This window comes from Myotis nattereri, assembly GCF_964212035.1.
Source record: "Myotis nattereri genome assembly, chromosome: 2".
In the NCBI taxonomy this organism is placed as follows: domain Eukaryota; kingdom Metazoa; phylum Chordata; class Mammalia; order Chiroptera; family Vespertilionidae; genus Myotis; species Myotis nattereri.
Genome location: NC_138076.1, coordinates 178,460,877 through 178,482,089, shown reverse-complemented (window position 1 = coordinate 178,482,089; position 21,213 = coordinate 178,460,877). Strand labels below are relative to the sequence as shown.

The 21,213-nt window shown below is 39.5% G+C and overlaps 1 protein-coding gene across 3 annotated transcripts in view; it reads right to left on the bottom strand.

Annotated features, from left to right (window-relative positions):
• ERGIC2 (ERGIC and golgi 2) overlaps nt 1-21,213 on the bottom strand; it is a 38,062-nt gene that overhangs the window by 3,325 nt on the left and 13,524 nt on the right. For all 3 annotated transcript variants that reach the window (XM_081083701.1, XM_081083703.1, XM_081083702.1), the window contains exons 5-11: nt 20,764-20,834; nt 17,421-17,461; nt 15,817-15,915; nt 13,659-13,754; nt 10,649-10,704; nt 9,698-9,796; nt 4,579-4,676 (exon numbers count right to left, since the gene is read on the bottom strand). In XM_081083701.1, coding sequence (XP_080939827.1) covers nt 4,579-4,676; nt 9,698-9,796; nt 10,649-10,704; nt 13,659-13,754; nt 15,817-15,915; nt 17,421-17,461; nt 20,764-20,834 — 560 coding nt within the window. The remainder of the gene's footprint in view (nt 1-4,578; nt 4,677-9,697; nt 9,797-10,648; nt 10,705-13,658; nt 13,755-15,816; nt 15,916-17,420; nt 17,462-20,763; nt 20,835-21,213) is intronic.

Sequence of the window (21,213 nt, the reverse complement as noted above, 5' to 3'; positions counted from 1 at the left end):
TTATAGCTCAAAACAACTATACTATCACAATGCTTTGTTGTGACTTCTATTGTCAGGCCCTACCTATTTTGACTCAGCTACAACTGAACTGCAAGCTTTAGAATACAAATAACAAGGTAAGTTAAAACAATTTTATTTGGACATTATAAAACCCATCCCCCTATTAACACAATAGAGCCTTATAAAGCCATTGTTCAAGTTTCCAATAAAGTGACTTCATCTTAAAGCCCTGATAAGTTCAGCCATGCCAAAATATGCTCTCACCACCTCTATGGATGAAAGATATTTCAGGGATCAATCAGAATATCCATGGAACAAAAGACTAATAATGATCCCCTTTGGGTTGCAGGACCAATGAAGGCCAGTCCTCCCAATTTCTATCCCCCTCATCTTCCACTTTACCAACTCCAGGTACTCCTTTTGTGTTTTTTGTTTCTTAAGTGAAACACAACTGTTTTAGTCACCTTATTGGCACAAAATACTCTGCAATGGTCAAATGCTCTGGGATTCTATTTTTTATTTTATTTAATTCTTTAAAATAGAGGCCTGGTGCACAAAATTTCATGCACTGGTGTGTGTGTGTGTGTGTGTGTGTGTGTGTGTGTGTGTGTGTCCCTCTGCCCGGCCTGTGCCCGCTCGCAGTCCAAGACTCCTTGGGGGATATCTGCCTGCCGGCTTAAGTGGGCCTAAGCCGGTAGGTGGACATCCCTTTTGCAGTCCAGGACAGCTCACTCCTTACCGCCCGCCTGCAGAAGAGGTGGGAGAGGCTCCTGCCACTGCCCTGCGCTCTCCAGCCATGAGCCCAGCTTCTGCTTGAGCGGCACTCCCCCTATGGGAACGCACTGACCACCGGGGGCAGCTCCTGCATTGAGCGTCTGACCCCTGGTGGTCAGTGCATGTCATAGCGACCAGTCGTTGTGCCATTTGGTTGATTTGCATATTAGGGTTTTATTATATAGGATATATCATGAAGATAATTTCATATTGGTATACAGTTATATATTTTCTCTCTTTTTTTTGAAGTTGCATGTTCCTCAATTGTGGATGTACCACTTAAGTTGTTTCTAGTATTCTATAAATAACACAAAGAATACCCTCATACACACATCACTGTGATATTTTCTCTACTTTTATCCTTGTATTCAACTCCTAGAACTGGGATTACTGAGTCATTGTATAGATACTGCTAGATTCCCTTCCTTTGAGACTATGCTGTTTTGCATTGCCATAGCAATGATGTGTGCCTGTTTTCCCCAAAGCTTGGCCACTATGTAGACCGACATCAGGTGGTGCCAATCTTAGTGAGAAATGGTGTCTCCCTACCCATACAGAAATGCAGAAAAGCACCATATATACGTGTGTACACTTTACCTAGATACACACACACACACAGAGTTATTATACCAGTATACTTGATTCCCCTGCTGAGCCATGTGAAAAGTTTTAAACACATGACACTTCACCCCTAAAATATTTAGTATTTAATCTAAGAATAAGGAAAATTCTATAGGCATTAAGGACAAAGCCATCACAAAGTATAAGACTATTAAAAGAAAACTCCATCTCAAGCAAATTTTTAAATACTTAAATTTGCCTTAGAATTCTTCTGAACACTACTATTTGAATATTTACCATTCTTAAACACAGTAAGAAAACATGAACCCAGAATAGATGAGAAATATTAAACTGTCCAATTCCAGCATTCTGATCCTGTCATCTACACTAATAAAAGAGAAACATGGTAATTAGCGTACGACCGCTACCCTTTTCATTGGCTAATCAGCGAGATATGCAAATTAACTGTCAGCCAAGATGGCGGCCGGCAGCCAGGCAGCTTGAAACTAACATGAGGCTTGCTTGCCTCAGTGACGGAGGATCCTTGGAGGAAGCCAACGTTCCCCGCCTGCGACTGCAGGCCTCTGAGCGGGCAGTTTAAGAAACATTGTAACAAATACCACCGGACTTCAGCCAGCAGATTCGCAACATTGTAAGCAAAGGCCAGAAACCTACTTTCAGCCGCGGAGGCCTAAGAGCTGGAGCCAAGCCTCAAGGTAAAGCTGGCCCAGAATAAAAAAAAAAAGAAAAAAAGGAGCGGTTGGGAACTTCAGTCACTCCCAGCCTGAAAACAGCCCTCAGCCCCTCACCCAGACTGGCCAGGCACCCCAGTGGGGACCCCCACCCTGATCCAGGACACCCTTCAGGGCAAACCAGCCGGCCCCACCCATGCACCAGACCTCTAACCTATACAGTAAAAGGGTAATATGCCTCCCGGCACCGGGATCAGTGTGACAGGGGGCAGCGCCCAAACCCCCTGATCGCCCTGTGGCTCTGTGTGTGACAGGGGGCGGGGCCCCAACCCCCTGAGCAGCCCTGCTCTGTGCCTGATAGGGGGGGGAGCTCCCCAACCCCCCCCCAATGGGCCCTGCTCTGTGTGTGATGGGGTAGAGCCATAACCTCCCCATCGGCCCTGCCCTGAGTGTGAGAGTGGTGGCGCCCCAACCCCCTGATCGGCCCTGCTCTGTGGGTGATAGAGGGCGGTGCCCCAACCCCCTGATGGGCCCTGCTCTGTGTGTGACGGGGCAGCACCCCAACCCCCTGATTGGCCCTGCTCTGTGCATGACAGGGAGTGCCGCCGCAACCTCCCCATCGACCCTGCCTTGAGTGTGACAGGGGACGGTGCCCCAACCCCCCAATTGGCCCTACCCTGAGCGTGACTGAGGGTGGCATCACAACCTCCCAATCTGCCCTGCTCTGTGCATGACGGGGTGGTGCCCCAACTCCCCAATTGGCCCTGCTCTGAGCCCAACCAGGGGCTGCACCTAGGGATTGGGCCTGCCCTCTGCCACCCGGGAGCAGGCCTAAGCCAGCAGGTTGTTATCTCCCGAGGGGTCCCAGACTGTGAGAGGGCACAGGCCGGGCTGAGGGACCCTCCCTCCCCCCCCGAGTGCACAAATTTTTGTGCACCGGGCCTCTAGTATTTATTTATAAGGCCAATGCACCCTAAGGTTGCAAAACACTTGTCCTCTTAAGTAGACAAAGCACAAGTCAGAAGACAAACCCTCAAAATCTGTTATCTGAGCCACAATAAGCATGCATGACCAAGGTTAGATACATCTACACTAATAAAAGAGAAAAATGGTAATTGGCGTACGACGATACCCTTTTCATTGGCTAATCAGGGCTATATGCAAATTAACTGCCAACTAAGATTGGCAGTTAACTGCCAACAAGATGGCGGTTAATTTGCATATGTAGGCACAACGCAGGGAGGCGAAAGGGACAGCAGGAAGAAGCCCCCTGCCACTGACAGTGATCAGAAACCCAGGGGGGAGCTAAGAGCTGGGGGGCAGGGCAAAGGCGGCCCTGGGGCCGCCTTTGCCCTGCCCCCCAGCCATGATCGGAGAATCAGGCACCTTTGCTGCTCTGGCCAGTGATAGCAGGAAGTAGGGGTGGAGCCAGCGATGGGAGCTGGGCACGGTCGAAGCTGGCAGTCCCGGAAGCTAGGGGTCCCTTGCCTGGGCCTAAAGCGGAGCCCACGATCGCAGGGCCGCTGCAGCTGCAGGTCCCCGCTGCCCGGGCAGGACGCCCAGGCCAGAGGCGTTAGGCCTGGGAAGGGGCGGAGCCTGCAACCGCGGGGAGCTGGGGGTCCCCTGCCCAGGCCTGACACCTCTGCCGGAGGCCTCAGGCCTGGTCAAGGGGCCGATCCGGTGATTGGTGATCGGTGGGTGATGAGGGTCAACTCCTCTGGCTGAGGCATCAGGCCTGGGCGGGGGGCGGAGCCGCGGATTGGGGGGATATGATGGTCCCCTTGCCCAGGCCTGAAGCCTGGGTCAGAGGCGTCAGGCTTGGGCGGGGGGTGGAGCAAGCGATCAGAGGGAGATGGGGGTCCCCTGCCCAGGCATGATTTCTGGGCCAGAGGCCTCAGGCCTAGGCGGGGGCCAGAGCCAGTGATCAGGGGGAGATGGGAGTCCCCTGTCCAAGCCTGACACCTCTGGCGGAGGCGTCAGGCCTGGGCAAGGGGCCGATCAGGCGATCGGAGGGTGATGGGGGTCAATGCCTGAGGGCTCCCAGTATGTGAGAGGTGGCAGGCTGGGCTGAGGGACACTCCCCCCCCCCCCCCACACACAGTGCATGAATTTCGTGCACCGGGCCCCTAGTTAATTAAATAAGAAGTAACATAGCAATCAGAGAATCTGCCAGCAAATAAGAAAACTGTTTATACCAATACAGGAGAAAACATTACAAAATTAAGATATTAAGACTAAAATAATTAATGCCATCAATTTAATAACTTTGAGTTAATTGAATACAAAACCTTCCAGATTAAAAAAAATATACATATATACTACTTCTTTTCTTTCACTAGAACATATTAACACCCATTTCTCTACTTCTTTTCTTTCACTAGAACATATTAAGACCCATTTCTGGTATTTTATTGTCTTAAAATATTAATGCATTTCAATTTTTCAACAAATTAAATGGGGGAGGGCACCAACTGAAAATACACCCTTATTGTGTTGCAGGAGGAATATAAAATGCTAAAAAAAATCATTTTATTAATTGGATTTAACTTACCCTTTCTGTCACAGAAAACTGATGGGTGTCTGCTGAAATTTTGTATGTATGCAGTTTTGTTGGCACAACTGTAATAAAATATTGGAACATCTGGTTGTCTAGAATAAAAACAAATTGTGTTTTCCATCAATCCAATAGCAACAAAACTACTGCCAAACATATCCTCCTTCTATTAAATACACTAATAGAAATGTAATGCTTGTGACTAAACATCTAACAAAAAGTAATTTTAAAAGACTAAATGAAATCAATATAATACTTGATAAAATAATTTCTCAGTAAGCATATTTCAAATAGTTATATACGTATCTTTTATAAGATATTTAAAAGGATGAACTAGTCACTTAGATATCTTTGTAATCATTACCATCCTTATATCAAATATGGAAAATAAAAGTAGCATTCCTTTACAGTACAAAAACTAATAAGAGAAAAGTTACAATACTCTAACCATCACAGGACATATTTTCAGTTTCTACTAATATCTTAAAATATGTAAGTAAACCAACACTGAATTAGCCACCCTTTGGTTAAATGTAAGGAAATTGATACCACAGCAGAAACTAACTAAAGAAACTATTCAATGATGGCTTGGGTTATTGTGTAATCAAAAGGATCATATTTATAGTCACTAGAGGCTCAGTGCACGAATTTGTCCACGGGTGGGGTCCCTCGGCCTGGCTGGCGATTGGGCTGCGGGAGGTTGGCCAGCCAGGGGGAGGGGCCCTGGGAGGTTGGCTGTGGGAGCACAATGACCACCAGGGGGCAGCTCCTGTGTTAAGCATCTGTGCCCTGGTGGTCAGCGTGCATCATAGTGACCAGTCGTTCGGTTATTCAGGCTTTTATATATAAAAATTAGGCATGTCTAGGTTTAGAACAAGTCATAAATACCATTATATTACTAATTTTTGATTCTGAATAATTAACAGTTTACATAATACAAAACATTAATTCTCTAGGTCTATCCTATATAATAAAAGCGTAATATGCTAATTAGACCAGACAGCCGAATGACCTTCCGGACAAAGCCAGGGATACGAGGGAAGCCCAGGTCCCGGGTCCCGGGTCCCTGCCAGCAGCCAGAGGGAAGCCAGCCCAGGTACTGGGTGCCTGCTGGAGGGAAGCTTGGGTCCCAGGTGCCAGAGGGAAGCTGGTGCCGGCAGCCAAGGGAAGGAAGGCCTACTCTTGCACGAGTTTCGTGCATCAAGCCTCTAGTATTTTATGAAATTCATGGATTAGTTTTGCCTATTCTAGAATTTCATATAAATGGAAGTAAACAGTATATACTTTTGTGTGTCTAGTTGTTTTCTTTGCTTAGCATAAATGAATTTTTATTTCTACCAATCCAATGTCTGTCTCCTATCTCAGTCTAATTCTGAATAGGAGAGGGAAGGGTTTTGAATAGGGAAGGAAGGGTGAAACTGTAGACATGAGGCAGAGAGGTATGTATAATGGTTTCTTCACACAATAGCATTAAACAAGTTTCTAACATAATAAATCAAAGCTTGTTTCAATATCATCACTTATTTCTCTTACTACTTGTACCACACTAACTTTAAAAAATAAAGTTTTTTACCAATTCTCCCATTATTAATTTCAACTTAATATCCTAAATATTATCATAGACAATATTAGGGTGAAAGGGTGTCAACTTTGTCTACCACCAGTACATAGCATATCAATTGTGGGTGGTCTTCAGTTTCATCCCTTAGCTTGTTCTTTGATGTAAGGTGAGTTGCTCATTCTGTGCTTAGATTTAGGTGTTTTACAAATAAACTCTATCACAGTGATGGCGAACCTTTTGAGCTCAGCATGTGAGCATTTTGAAAAACCCTAACTTAACTCTGGTGCTGTGTCACATATAGAAATTTTTTGATATGTGCAACCATAGTAAAACAAAGATTTATATTTTTGATATTTATTTTATATATTTAAATGCCATTTAACAAAGAAAAATCGACCAAAAAAATGAGTTCATAGGTTCGCCATCACTGCTCTATCATGTCATAGAGAGAGCAAGCTGAAAGTGATAGGAGAAAAGGTGTTTAGGCTTTAAGTATTTAAGACAAAAGTTGAAACTGAGAGTGGTGAGGCAATAACCAAATATCTCACTCACATATAGGTGAGATAATTAGACTTGTGGGTAAAAATGAAGGACAAAAGGAATCTCTCCACAAGCTGGAGTGAAGTTTCAATGTAATAAATAACAAATCATGGTCAAAGAAATATGACAGGAAAAACTAGAATCCTTTTAACCTGTGTCCAGCCAACTACTGAAGATCTATTTGTCTAATGTTAATTCAAGAAAGGGCTACATGTTTGTTAAATAACTTAATTGCCAGTCTGGGGGGTGGGAGGCAGATGGGGTGCAGGTGAATGAAATGTTGCTGCAAGCTACAAATTGTTCCAAAGGTTTTAGATACGTTCAAATCTGCATAGTTTTAAAGGTGTGTCTGTTAAGTAATCCCCTCAAAATTTCTGGAGAACATTAAGGAGAAGGTGGTTACCTGAACACAGTAGATTTCTAATGCTAACTTTTTATCCTTTTTGAAAAGAGGCCCAAGAGAACGTATGTTAGGAGGAGAGGAGTGTATCTGCTTTAAAGCTTTGAATAACTTACTGACATTCATCTAGTGGCATTTTATAACGTAACTCTAAATACCTACTAGTCTTTTGAATTTAGGAACAAGTAGACTTTTAAAAAGCCTTTTGAAAATTAATATTTATATTTAGAACCACTTCTGTACAGAAATTAATAGTTCATTTTAGCATCATGAAACATAGTATTAGCCAACTTGTTTTCAAATGAACATTTCTAAAGTAATATTTAATGCATTTTGGTATACAATGAACATATACTTAGATTAAAAATTAGATTATAAGAATTTATAATTTCTACTCAGACATTTCTAAATTCAGTACACTCAAGTGTCCTTAAGTGAAAACATTCTCATACAAACACAAAATAGTCTGAAGGTAAGACAGTATTTTAAGTAAAACATCTTTAATGTATCTGATTATAACACTATACTAGAGGCCCAGTGCATGAAATTTGTGCACAGGGGGAGGGGGTCCCCTCAGCCCAGACTGCATCCTCTCCAATCCGGGAAATCCCTCTCACTATCTGGGACCGTTGGCTCCTAACTGCTCACCTGACTGCCTGCCTGCCTGATTGCCCTAACTACCCCCACCCCCCGCCGCTGGCCTGGTCGCCCCTTACTTCCCCCCCTCTGCTGGCCTGGTCACCCATAACTGCCCCCCAATGCTGGCCTGGTTGCCCCTCACTGCCCCCCATGCTGGCCTAGTCGCCCCCAACTGCCCCTCTGCTGGCCTGGTCGCCCCCAACTGCCCCCCCTGCTGACCTGGTCACCCCCAACTACTCCCCCGCTGGCCTGGTTGCCCCCAACTGCCCCCTTGCTGATCTGGTTGCCCCCAATTGCCCCCCCACCGGCCTGGTCGCCCCCAATTTCCCCCCCCTGCCGGCCTGTTCACCCCATGCAGCCTGCTGTTCAGTCGATTGGTCGTCCCTCACTAACACCCCTGCTGGCCTGGTCACCCCACGCGGCCTGCTGTTCAGTCGTTTGGTCACCCCTCACTAACACCCCTGCCAGCCTTGTCGCCCCATGCAACCTGCTGTTCGGTCGTCTGTCCAGTTGTTTTGGTCATGATGGCCCCTGGCTTTTTATATATTAGGATACTAAAAGAATAAGATACTGAAAACAATATTAATAAAGCTCTTTTAATTAAAAAATGAAATCCTTAATTTCAGTTTTGTAAAGATTTGAATCCCCGCTAGTATAGGAAGCTTTAGATGTCCTTAAAAGGTCCTAAAAGTGGGACATGTCATACAATATGACTATTTAAGAAGAGGAAAGGGAACCAAAACCATCAGGAAGCTCAAGAGATTACTTGCTACAAGAGTTAAAAACATAGTAATAATCCACCCATATCTAAATAAACTTAAATTTTAAGTGGAATAGAAGGTTAAAACAGAAACAAAAGGTATCTGTGTTATAATGTACAACAAGCATGTCAAACTTGCGGCCCACAGGCGGCCCAGCCTATATAATGGTATGTAAGAAATGTTTTAATAAAAATTTCGTAACTTAATTTTTACAAGATCCTGTTATACTATTAATAATGAACTATGTTTGCTAATAATTACTATAAACATGTTGCATTCATTTCCCTTACGCGCCTTACATGCAGATACACCATTTCTCTCCACTAAAACTAGCAGCAAATATTTTAGCAGCCAATTGCCACGTCATTAGTCTTGGACTAACTTGTTTGGTGAGCGCAACAGGAAATATTTCGCTTTCAGAGAGCAAGAAAAATAGGCTTATTTGCATTACACTTATTAATTTGTGCAGTTATTCAGTGTCTGGTAAATTAATGTTCAAGAAAAAACATTTTTATTAAAATGGTCTATTATTTTATGTTAACGATTACTCATTCATTTCAGCCCTTTGTATTCAGCATGTCTCTATTGAAATAAACCTACGTTTCTATGAAAATTGAAGCATTTGTTTTTTTGCGACCCACATAAACTTAAATCTTGTTTATTTGGCTCATATTAGCTTTTCAATTTGATATGCTTGATGTACAAATTCTATCTGTGTTGATAACCAAACCATTCTAGAATAACTGTAGGTTTCTGATGTCTGCAAAATTCTGCAGAGGTTTCCATAGTGGTAAATATGCATTTTAGAACTATGAACCTATACCAAAAAGAAAATTCTTCTTAGAATGTTGAAACTTCCTTCTGTTCTCATTCTTTTTTTAGTGACTATAGGGAAGCAGTTATGCCCTATTAACACATTAATCTTTCATACATTTAGAGAGTTTTTAAGTTCTACTCCTCCAGCCTACATTAAATTCTAATTTTTTACTCTGCTCTCTGGTTCGTTTTTTTAACATTTTAAATATTATCCCCTGGTAGGACAAAGTCTTTCCACACACATCTCCACTTAAAGTTTATTAACCACTTAAACTACTTAAAGATTTATATGCTTATCTGTTACAAGGGGGTTAAGAGGATTATTAAAAATGTATTAATATTAAAGATATAAAAAAATTGCCTACATGCAAATTCCAACAATAAGTATTAAGTACTTACAATCTATAGCAATTTTTTCCGTTCCATCTAAAGGATTAATAATTCCTGGAACAAGCTCTCCAAAAGACAAATGATCTATTCTGTGAGAAAAGTTGTATGCTAAGGCAAAAAATAAAACCAATTAAGTGGAGAATTATTATTATTCAAAACACATATTACAGGTGGCTTCACATTTTTATCTACTTTCAGATGAAAACATCTAAAATATGCAGGTGTAATAAAATAGTATTTAAAACCATATTAACTTTGAGAAAAACGCATATACATATCTGGGAATTAAATGCATAAAGGTAAGTAAATTCTGATAAAATGCTGTATCTCAAATTTCATGATTATATATAAATCAATGTCTGAGAAATAATATTACATCTAAGCCTGATAACCCCCAAAATAAGTCTTTCCTGGTCCAATCACCACCTAGTAATAGGATTATGTTGTTGAAACCACTAGGATGATGTCCACGAATCCAAATAATTAACTGGTCAGGTATATTTTTAATACCCTGCTATATAGGACCAAACAGATTTTATGGACTTTATTACTTTTGTTCTCTAAAGCAGACTTTAAAAACTAAGTTTTATGACAATCATTACAAGGAACTAACTTGAATACTATATATGTCCATATTTAGATATTAAAATAAACTTGAAATATGTTTCCTTCATTATCTATAGAAATTAGCAGAAATGTGCACAAAGTAATATAAAGCACACTAGGCTGTCCTCCCTAACCTGGGCAACTTCTGAGCCATGACTAAACAGAAGACAGGCGCTTAAGGACAGAAGAATATGGATTAGAGTCGGTAAATTTAATCATTTATTTTCTCCTATAAATATGTTTTCAAAACAGTCCACTTTCAAAGCCCTATCTTGCACCCGCACTAAACTAAACAAATAAAACACTTTTCTTTCAAGGACCTCTTCATGGAAAAGTATTTCAGAAACTGCTTACAGTCATGGTTGACTAGTGCTGCCAAATGTGCATGACCTCGGGGATGTGGAATTGCCCTGAAAGGAGGAAAAAAGATTAAAGAAACTAAAATAATTAGTTAAATACATAACTAAATTAAAACCTGAAGAGGGATCTTATCTTTTCTAAGTTATATAATTTTCTTAACATTGGCCTATGATTTGTTAGTCTACTCATCTCAACAATTTAATAAACTGAGGGTTGGCAAACTTTTTCTGTAAAGATTCAGATAGTAAATATTTTAAGCTTTGTGGACCAAGATACAAAATTGAAGATATTATATAGTTAGGTACATAAATAAACTTTCAACTTCAAATGAGCATGACTAACGTTTTACAGTAAAACTTTATTTTTGCATACTGAAATTTGAATTTTATATGTTTTTCATGTGCTATGATATATTACCATGTAAATTTCCATGAAGGAAAGGTTATTGAAAATCAGAGGGCACTGGGGGGAGGCATTTTCAGTTGTCACAGTCATTGGGGAGAAGCTCTATTGGCATTTAGTGGACAGAGGCCAAGGAAGCAAGGCATCCTGCAAGGCAATGACAGTCTCACACAAAATAAAATTGTCCCACATCATGCAAAACTGTCCCACATCTTGCATGACACTCTAAAAGGCATTTACATAGGTGAAAAACCTATGTATAATGACCTGAGTCTAGAACTTAACTCCATTTATCTAAAAAAAGTACTTTGTTGTAGTTTCAATATATACTAAATTTCCCAGGAAACAGATATAATGTTATTTTTGTTTTGTTCATAGTATTACAAAAGCTGTTCACTATTTCAGAGTATCAGTTCAACAATAGAAATACCACTCATGATGCCCTAACCGGTTTGGCTCAGTGGATGGAGCGTCGGCCTGCGGACTGAAGGGTCCCAGGTTCGATTCCGGTCAAGGGCATGTACCTTGGTTGCGGGCACACCCCCAGTAGGGGGTGTGCAGGAGGCAGCTGATCAATGTTTCTCTCTCATTGATGTTTCTAACTCTCTATCCCTCTCCCTTCCTCTCTGTAAAAAATCAATAAAATATATTAAAAAAAGAAAAGAAATACCATTCATGATATTTGAGTGGCCAACACATCTGTTTGCATTTGCAGCTGTTGTAATGAGACATATAAGTGGCAAACATCTGCCTACTTCACTGCCTTATCTAATGTAGTCATGCTCAACAATCTGCATATTGAAATAGTTCTCCTTTATAATACAGTTGAAAATGATACTGTGCCTGAGAGGTAATGTGAGCTCTTAAAAAAAAAAAAATCAATATTGAATTTGACAAACCTATTATCAAAAAATTAGGAGTGGTTTATAGGATACTTCAGAGATGATAAGGATAAGATGCAAACCAGATGCTTTTCAATTTGGCCTCTCTTATTGCTGGAATAAGTTTTCACATGAAGAGATAGGTGAAACTAGGAACGAAGACTATAATTATGGATGCCCATACAGTATTTGTTAACAGAGTTTTGCCCTTTCACAGTTAGCTCTGGAGCAGGATACTGTTTGTTAGGTTTGAAGTAGGATATTGTTTGTTTCCAAAAATATAATAAAACCTTCTATATTTCTCTGAGCCAACTAGTATTTGCCTGTACGACACCAAGAAATTCTAAGATTCCCAGCTATAGGTTGGGAATGAAGAGAATGAGTGGTGACAACAGTAATAAAACAACAAAAAATATAGCCTGGCCCATGTGGCTCAGTAGTTGAGTGTCAACCTGTGAACCAGGAGGTCACAGTTCAATTGCAGGTCAGGGCACATGCCTGGGTTGCCCTCGGTCCCCAGGAGGGGGCGTGCAGGAGGCAGTTAATCAATGATTCTCTTTCACCATAGATATTTCTATCTCTCTTCTCCCTTACTCTATGAAATCAATACATATTTTAAAAAAGAATGTTAAAAAGAATTGGACAACAAAGACAAAGTAATGTTTGATCTGATCACTATATAAATACTGAAATAATTTTGCATAAAATTCTCATGCTGTCTCTCAATATATATACAATCTTCTGCTACTCTCTTTCCTGCTTTGTAACCTTTCCCTGAGCATAGATGCCTTTCTCTCCTTTATCTATAAAACTGCTAATCATCCACTAGTTTGAACAGTTATAGTTATCCTCAATAAAGCCTCTGCTGACAAGCAAAGTAAGTCAGGTAACCTTGTTATATAGTTTCTTATCAATCATACTTCTCCTTTTTAGGTTCAATGCAACTATAATTATATAGTTATTAGTTCAATTAACTGTTTAAAGTTTGGATTCTCTCAGTCAGTACCAAAAGGATAAAAACTCCCTTTTTTCACTGTTTCATTCTTAGTATCTAGCATGTTACTTTGCATATAACAAGTACTCAAAAAATGTCTTTTACAATGAAGAATTGTTCAGTTCTGCAACTCACGATGAAGAGAGGAAGGAAGGGAGAGAGGATCAGAGAATCCATTCAGAAATTTACCAACTATTCATTGCATAACAGTTTCTGTGCAGGGTGCTGCTTATGAAGGCTGATGAGCTAATATTTTTCCTTAACTGTTATCTAATTTAACTTTTCCCCAGACACTACTAATTTCTAACTATATCAAAATACCTGTCTCAAATTAGTTAGGATTTACATTTTGGTGATAATCACCAAACAGGAAAACAACAACACCATCCAACAAAATGAGCAAATTAATGAAATGTCTACGTAAGAACTTCCAGGCTACTAAAACTTGGTAAGTAGGTTTTAATTCATATTGTACCTACAGCTCATTTACTTTAACATATAAAATATGACATGACTGTTTAACTTTATTTTGAAGTAGTATTAAAGTTAGTAGTCTTCTCTATCCTGAAATTAAAGCCCGGACAAATCTCAAGTCATCAAATACAGATACAAAACATTTTAAGCTGTCTTTTAGTAGTTAATCATATATTGTTATTTTAGCAAAGAATTTATTTTTAACAAACTGGCAATTTGTCTAAAGTATTTTCAGTAGGTGAAAAGAACATACTTGCCCACAGTTATGTGAAAATTCCCCGCTACTTTATTGACATATAGATGACCATGAATTCTGCAAGCATCGGGAGGCTGTGATAAATCATCTTCCCTATTATAACAAGACATGCTAGGATTACTTACAGCACATACAATATTATCACCAATACTGATCTGTAAGGATCAATTTTCAGGTAATGTTCTAAATGTCAAAAGTAGAAAAGCAGTTTTTGGAAGTCTGAACATTTATAAAAAAGCATATAGCTATGAAATAGAAAAAAATTACATAATTATTATTTACATATTACACTTACACAAATCTAAAATTCCATGGTTCTTCAAATCTAACCAAAGGATTAAGTTCCATGATAGAAGAAAGATTAAAAGTAAAGAATCAGCCCAACAAAGACATACTTTCATCATCTATTTTTGTTACTTAAGAGCAGGGGTCCTCAAACTTTTTAAACAGGGGGCCAGTTCACTGTCCCTCAGACCATTGGAGGGCCAGACTATAGTTTTAAAAAATACTATGAACAAATTCCTATGCACACTGCACATATCTTATTTTGAAGTAAAAAAACAAAACAGGAACAAATACAATATTTGTATTTGCATGTGGCCCGCGGGCCGTAGTTTGAGGACCCCTGCTTAAGAGGATAGGGGAGGATGGGACTATAAATGAGGTAAGAGAAAGGCATGCCATCTAAGTTCAAATAGACAATGACATTTTCTTTCTAAGCAAATGTAAAACCTCTTCAATAGTTTTAGATTTAAATGATCATTTCATGATTATAACATTTTCAACTATCAGTTATTCTAATCTAAAAAAAAGTAAGTAAAGTAAAAACACAAAATTCCTAATCAAAATTCATACATCCTCATAATAGGAAATACAATTAATTTGTTCTTAAAACATAACAATTTTATATAGAGGTATACCATACACACATAAAAGAGAAAAACTAAATAAACTAAAATACAGTGAACACTTAAAAACGCAAGTGTTAGGATTACTGAAATTCACATATAACTTTTGATTCCACCAAAACTTAACACAGTTGTCCTTTAGTATCTGTAGGGCATTGGTTCTAGGACTCGAGGGTACCAAAATTCGGGAAAGCTCAAATCCCATGTATAAAATGGCAAAGCATACAGTTGGCCCTCCACACCTGTGGGGTCCCAACCACGGATGGAAAACAGTACAGGTAAGTTATTGAAATAAATTTGTATGTAAGTGGACCTGAGCAGTTCAAACCAATGTAGTTCAAGGATCAACTATATTTGTGATAATCCTGATCAGTATCACAGACTATAACTTTAAGAGTAAAAGGACACCTTAATCATACAGAATGATTACATTTTCTCTGAGAAATATGAGATCCAGAGAACTAAATCAATACTAAAATGATGTCAAAGTAAGTACATTAATAAATAGTTGCACATTTAAAATATACACCTCACCTTAGTGGGAGTGCTGTTGAACTATTAAAAGCATCAACAAAATGAAGACAACCCACTGAATGGAAGAACATATTCACCAATACATCTGATAAGGGCTTAATATCCAAAATGTATAAGGAACTTATAAAACTCAACAATAACAACAAAAACACAATCCAATTGAGAAATGGGCAAAGAACATGAATAGACACTTCTCCAAAGAGGACAGACATACAGATGACCAATAGACATATGAAAGGATGCTCAATGTCACTAATCATCAGGGAGATGCAAATTAACTACAATGAGGTATCACCTCACACCTGTCAGAATGGCTATAATCAATAAATCAACTAACGAGTATTGGTGAGGATGTAGAGAAAAGGAAACCTTAGTGTACTGTTGGTGGGAATGCAAATTGGTGCAGGTATTGTGGAAAGCAGAAAGGAGTTACCTCAAAAAATTAAAAATGGAACTGCCTTATGACCTAGCAATTCCACTTCTGGGAATATATCTGAAAAAACCCCAAAACATTAATTCAAAAGAATATATGCACCCCTACATACTGCAGCATTATTTACAATAGCCAACATTTGGAAGCAGCCCAAATGCCCATCAGTAGATGAGTGGATAAAAAAGCTGTGTTACATCTACCCAATTACTCAGCGGTAAAAAAAAAAGAAATCTGACCTTTTGTAACATCATAGGGTGGACCTGGAGAGTATACAACTCACCTTGATGGAAGGGGAATTGGACTTTTAATAGCACTTTTAAATAGCACATCTTGAAGTGAATGTTCTTCTTGTAGTCTACTCTGAATTAGCTGCAGCATCCTAAATATAACACAAACAATAGCTTATAAATACAGTAAGGTACACAAAGGAACAAAGGAAGCCAACCCTTTTTAAATAATCATAATAATTAGATGACTTAGCTAAGCCATACATTTATTATTATAAGACTTTATTCTAATATAAAGTACCAAGTTTTCTTTGATCATTTTCCTTGAAAGCAGGAAGAGTGAGGTAGGGTGGCTATAGGTCTTATAACTGGGCTCCACAATAAAACTGTCTGATTTCATCAATAATGGACATGCAGTCTCAGTCACCAATAAGTAGTTTTTGCTCATCTGAATATCTCAATTCATGCATGCATGCAATTACAAAATTCTTACTTTTTGTCAGGCATTAAATAAATTGTTATAAATACAAAAGAAATTAGACAAATAAGAGGCCACACAATAGATCTGATATACTTAAAGTGGGAGTATAAACCAGACACAAGTATCAATTTCTCATTTCAATCCAGGCCATTGTGCCATTTAATATCACCTGGTATCTCCTTTTCTGAAGAAACCTGAACTTTATTCTATTCCAAGACCATTCAAAGGAAAGTATTATATTCTACCTATAACTTTTACAAAGAATATCAACATATAAGGCAGTGGATTATAAAAAACAAAGTTACATTCAAGAACCCATGAGCAGATTTTCTTTTTAAATATATCTAGCCACCAAGAATAAATTGGTTGCTTAAAGATTTTTTGAACAAAATTTGTATGTTCACACTAACTTATGAAATTATTCCAAACAACAAAACCAAAAATTAAAGTTTTCCTCTAATATTTCTACCTTTGGGCCATATTATCTCCTACCATTTTCAGCAATAACTTTGTATCTTCAAAGTTATTTTACCTTCTTTAATTTTCACTAAGCACTGTTTCAATATTAGAATCTTGCAAGCAATCTATCCATCAATAATGATCCGAATAGGTATAGTTTATTTATAAAACAGTCTACTATATGTACTTAAATAGGAAGTTGTACAAAATACCACTGATGAAAAAAAGCAAGTTAATGAACAGACATGAAATGATCCTATATGAATAACATACATATGCAAACATATAGAACATTATATATGAAGAGAAAATTTCTAGAAGGCTACACAAGAAGTCTGGTTATTACTGCTAGTCATTAGTACTAGGTTTATGGAATGCTGAGGAGGCTTTTACTTTTACTTTATATCTTTTCTGTCCAAAGTGAATGTTAAACAATGATCAAATATCGCTTTTAAAAATTTTTAAATAGTTAATAAAATTTTAAATGAAACCTACAGTATATTATGATCCAAAGTACATTAGAAATAGGATTAACATGACTTTAAGATCTGGTAAAATTTTTGAAAGTGTAAAGATTACATTATATACTATATTCTGCTAATATTTCATCCAGAGAAATGCCTAGACAAATATGCCAATCTATGAAGTCACAATAAACAAAATAGACAAAATGGGATCTAGATTTCTTTGGACCACAATACTTTGTTTACTTATTACCTCTGCCACTCTTTTTGCTGTGGAGAAAGATCAAACATTACCTAAAATAAAGAAAAACATAATCACCAACATTGTCAATTTCTCTTGGCTTTTATATAATAACTAGAAGCCCGGTGCACAAAAATTTGTGCACTCGGGGGGAAGGGGGGGGGGTCCCTCAGCCTGGCCTGTGCCCTCTCGCAGTCTGGGATCCCTCGGGAGATAACTACCTGCTGGCTTAGGCCTGCTCCTGGGTGGCAGAGGGCAGGCCCAATCCCTAGGTGCAACCCCTGGTCGGGCTCAGAGCAGGGCGATCGGGAGGTTGTGATGCCACCCTCAGTCACGCTCAGGGTAGGGCCGATTGGGGGGTTGGGGCACCGTCCCCTGTCACACTCAAGGCAGGGTCGATGGGGAGGTTGCGGCGCCACCCTGTCACGCACAGAGCAGGGCCAATCAGGGGGTTAGGGCACTGCCCCCTGTCACTCACAGAGCAGGGCCCATCAGGGGGGTTGGAGCTCCGTACCCTGTCACACAGAGCAAGGCCCATTAAGGGGCTGGGGCGCTGCAACTGTCACACTCAGGGCAGGGCCGATGGGGAGGTTATGGCTCTACCCCGTCACACACAGAGCAGGACCCGTGGGGGCAGGGAGGGTGGGGCGCCGCACCCTGTCACACACAGAGCCGCAGGGCCATCAGGGGGTTGGGGAGCTCCCCCCTATCAGGCACAGAGCAGGGCTGATCAGGGGGTTGGGGCACCTTCCCCTGTCACGAACAGAGCAGGGTGGATAGGGAGGTTGTGGCCCCGCCCCCTGTCACACACAGAGCCCCAGGGCGATCAGGGGGTTTGGGTGCTGCCCCTTGTCATGCTGATCCCAGTGCCAGGAGGCCTCGCGGCTCCGCTGATCCCGGTGCTGGGAGGCATATTACCCTTTTACTATATAGGGTAGAGGCCTGGTGCACGGGTGGGTGCCGGCTGGTTTGCCCTGAAGGGTGTCCTGGATCAGGGTGGGGGTCCCCACTGGGGTGCCTGGCCAGCCTGGGTGAGGGGATGATGGCTGTTTGCAGCTGGTCACACACCCTTCAGGATGGGGGTCCTCACTGTGGTGCCTGGCCAGTCTGGGTGAGGGGCTGAGGGCTGTTTTCAGGCTGGGGGTGACTGAAGCTCCCAACCGCTCCTTTTTTTCTTTTTTCTTTTTTTTATTCTGGGCCAGCTTTAGCTTTGAGGCTTGGCTCCAGCTCTTAGGCCTCCGCTGCTGAAAGTAGGTTTCTGGCCTTTGCTTACAATGTTGCGATCCTGCTGGGGGACCTGGGGTTTTGTTTACCTTCTATATTTGTTACATAGTTGCTTAGAGTTGCAGCTCAGAGGCCTGCAGCAGCAGGCAGGGAACGTTGGAGTCCTCCGTCACTGAAGCAAGCAAGCCTCATGTTAGTTTCAAGCTGCCTGGCTGCCGGCCGCCATCTTGGCTGGCAGTTAAATTGCATATTGCCCTGAATAGCCAACGGGAAGGGTAGTGGTCGTACGCCAATTACCATGTTTCTCTTTTATTAGATAAGACTAGAAGCCAGGTGCACAAAATTCATACATTTGGGGGGATGGGATTCCCCAGCCTGGCCTGTGCCCTCTCACAGCGTGGGAGCCCCGCTATCTATCTCCCCAAAGAGGTAGGCCCCACCCACCCATCCAGGGCTCCTTGATGGATTGCCTCCTGGTGATGGATTGTTACGGTGTGAGGGTGTGAAGACCACATAGGCTTTTATTAGTATAGATTTTTTAAAATGTTCTTTGAACAGGAAACAAATTTATTGTGTTGTAAAGAAGTATTCATGTTTATATTGAATCTTCTATAAGTCAACCTAAAAAATTTAAATAATTTTCATTTAAAAATAGTGTAAAGAAATGTTATTAATCATTTAAATAATGCCAGTATAAAACTTTAAGTATTTAAATAGGAAAAACATAATAAAATCATACAGCTTAAGTGTAATATTCAATCTTCCAAAGCCAATATTCTTGCTGGGATAATACCATGATGAAATCAACATTTTTTTAAATGAGCTAAAAAAGAGCACTCTAATTCTTAAATGCGTTAATCATTAAAGAATAATTCAAGAAATTTTATTCAGGCATTACCTTCATCAATTCAAAATCAGACTTGGCTACTTAAATAGAGTAAAATATGCAAGCTTCTCATGATTTAATACAATATCTACAATTTAATTTGCAACAAAAAGTCCACTTTTGATTTTCATAAAGGTAATTGATAATAAAGCATATTAATTCTACTTTTTAATTTATTAACATTATTAGTTATCCCCTCCATAATCAGGCCCTAATCTACTATTCTCTCTTTACAAATAGTTGCTTTTTAATACAAGTAGAACAATCCCTCATTCTATCAAACAGTTCTGCTTCTGTGCCTTTGGTTATTTAATTATACCAACCTGGAACATCCTTCTGTAATTTTGACCCTTATTTCTTTCTAAACTCTATAAATCATGTACGCCAAGTTAAATTGTCCCATCTTTCTGATTTCAATAAATTTATTCTGATTTCTCCTCTTGCTGAACTTGTCTGCAGCATGATTCCCAACTCTTTTCACATCATTGCACATAAGGATAATGCTAATATCTGAAAATCACCATGCAACTTCTCCCCAGTTACCTTGTGAATTAGAGTAGGGACAGAAAAAAATGGAGTGATCTGCAAAATCTTAAAGGTAGAAAATATAATCACTAAATTTTAAAACATAATGAGGGCACTGAAAAGAAGATTGGTCCTTTTGGATCAAGATAATCTCCCAGAACTCAGAGGCAAAGTTCAAAATATGTATTTAATGTGAGAATTAATAAAGATACTGAGAACCACTCCACAAAATTCAACATCATATGATCATTTGAAACAGAGGTAAAAGCATTGCTCTGAATATCATTAAAGCAAACAAGCAAAAACACTTAAAAATTAAGATCTCCAAGCAAAACAAACAAAAACTAAAGGAGATACACACTTGGATATAAAGGATAAATATTTGATTTCAAAAGTAAAAGGGAAAAAAAGCATAGGAACTCTAAGAAAAGAGAAAAGAAAACTATTAGAAAGCATTAACAAAAATATAAAATAAGAATAAAGTTATAAAACAGACATTAAAGGCTTATTAAAAATGCTAACAATGGTTATCTCAAGATTTTAGTATTAGATAAAACGTTCCACCCCTAAATTTTTACAAAGAATATGGATTACTTTTTGCATTAAGAAAACATATTTTAAAAACTAGCTGAAACAAAACCAAAAGAAAATATTAAAACCATTTTTAACTGGCAATTTCTAAAAGCATATTATTTTAAAAAATATATGAATCAAACTTACTGGTTCATAAACTAGACCATCTGCAGATGCAACCATTGTTTCTGCTAAATCCAATACATCTGCTCCAATATCTGCATTTAAAAAAAAATTAAAAGTTTTACATTCTATGCTAAGAGTCAAACTGTATCTGATATAAAGTAAACAAATTAAGATGACTACCAGAAAACTCACTTTCCTATACTGCTTATTTAAAAGTTAAAACAGTGCATTATATAGATTTGATAGAAATTTAAAAAATAATGCTTTTTCTACTTTTTACACAGTAAAAAAAAAGAAAATGACTCAGCATCTCATGGTAAAACATATAAATTTGCCCTAACTGGTTTGGCTCAGTGGATAGAGCGTCGGCCTGCGGACTGAAAGGTCCCAGATTCGATTCCAGCTAAGGGCATGTACCTTGGTTGCGGGCACATCCCCAGTAGGAGGTGTGCAGGAAAAAGCTGATCAATG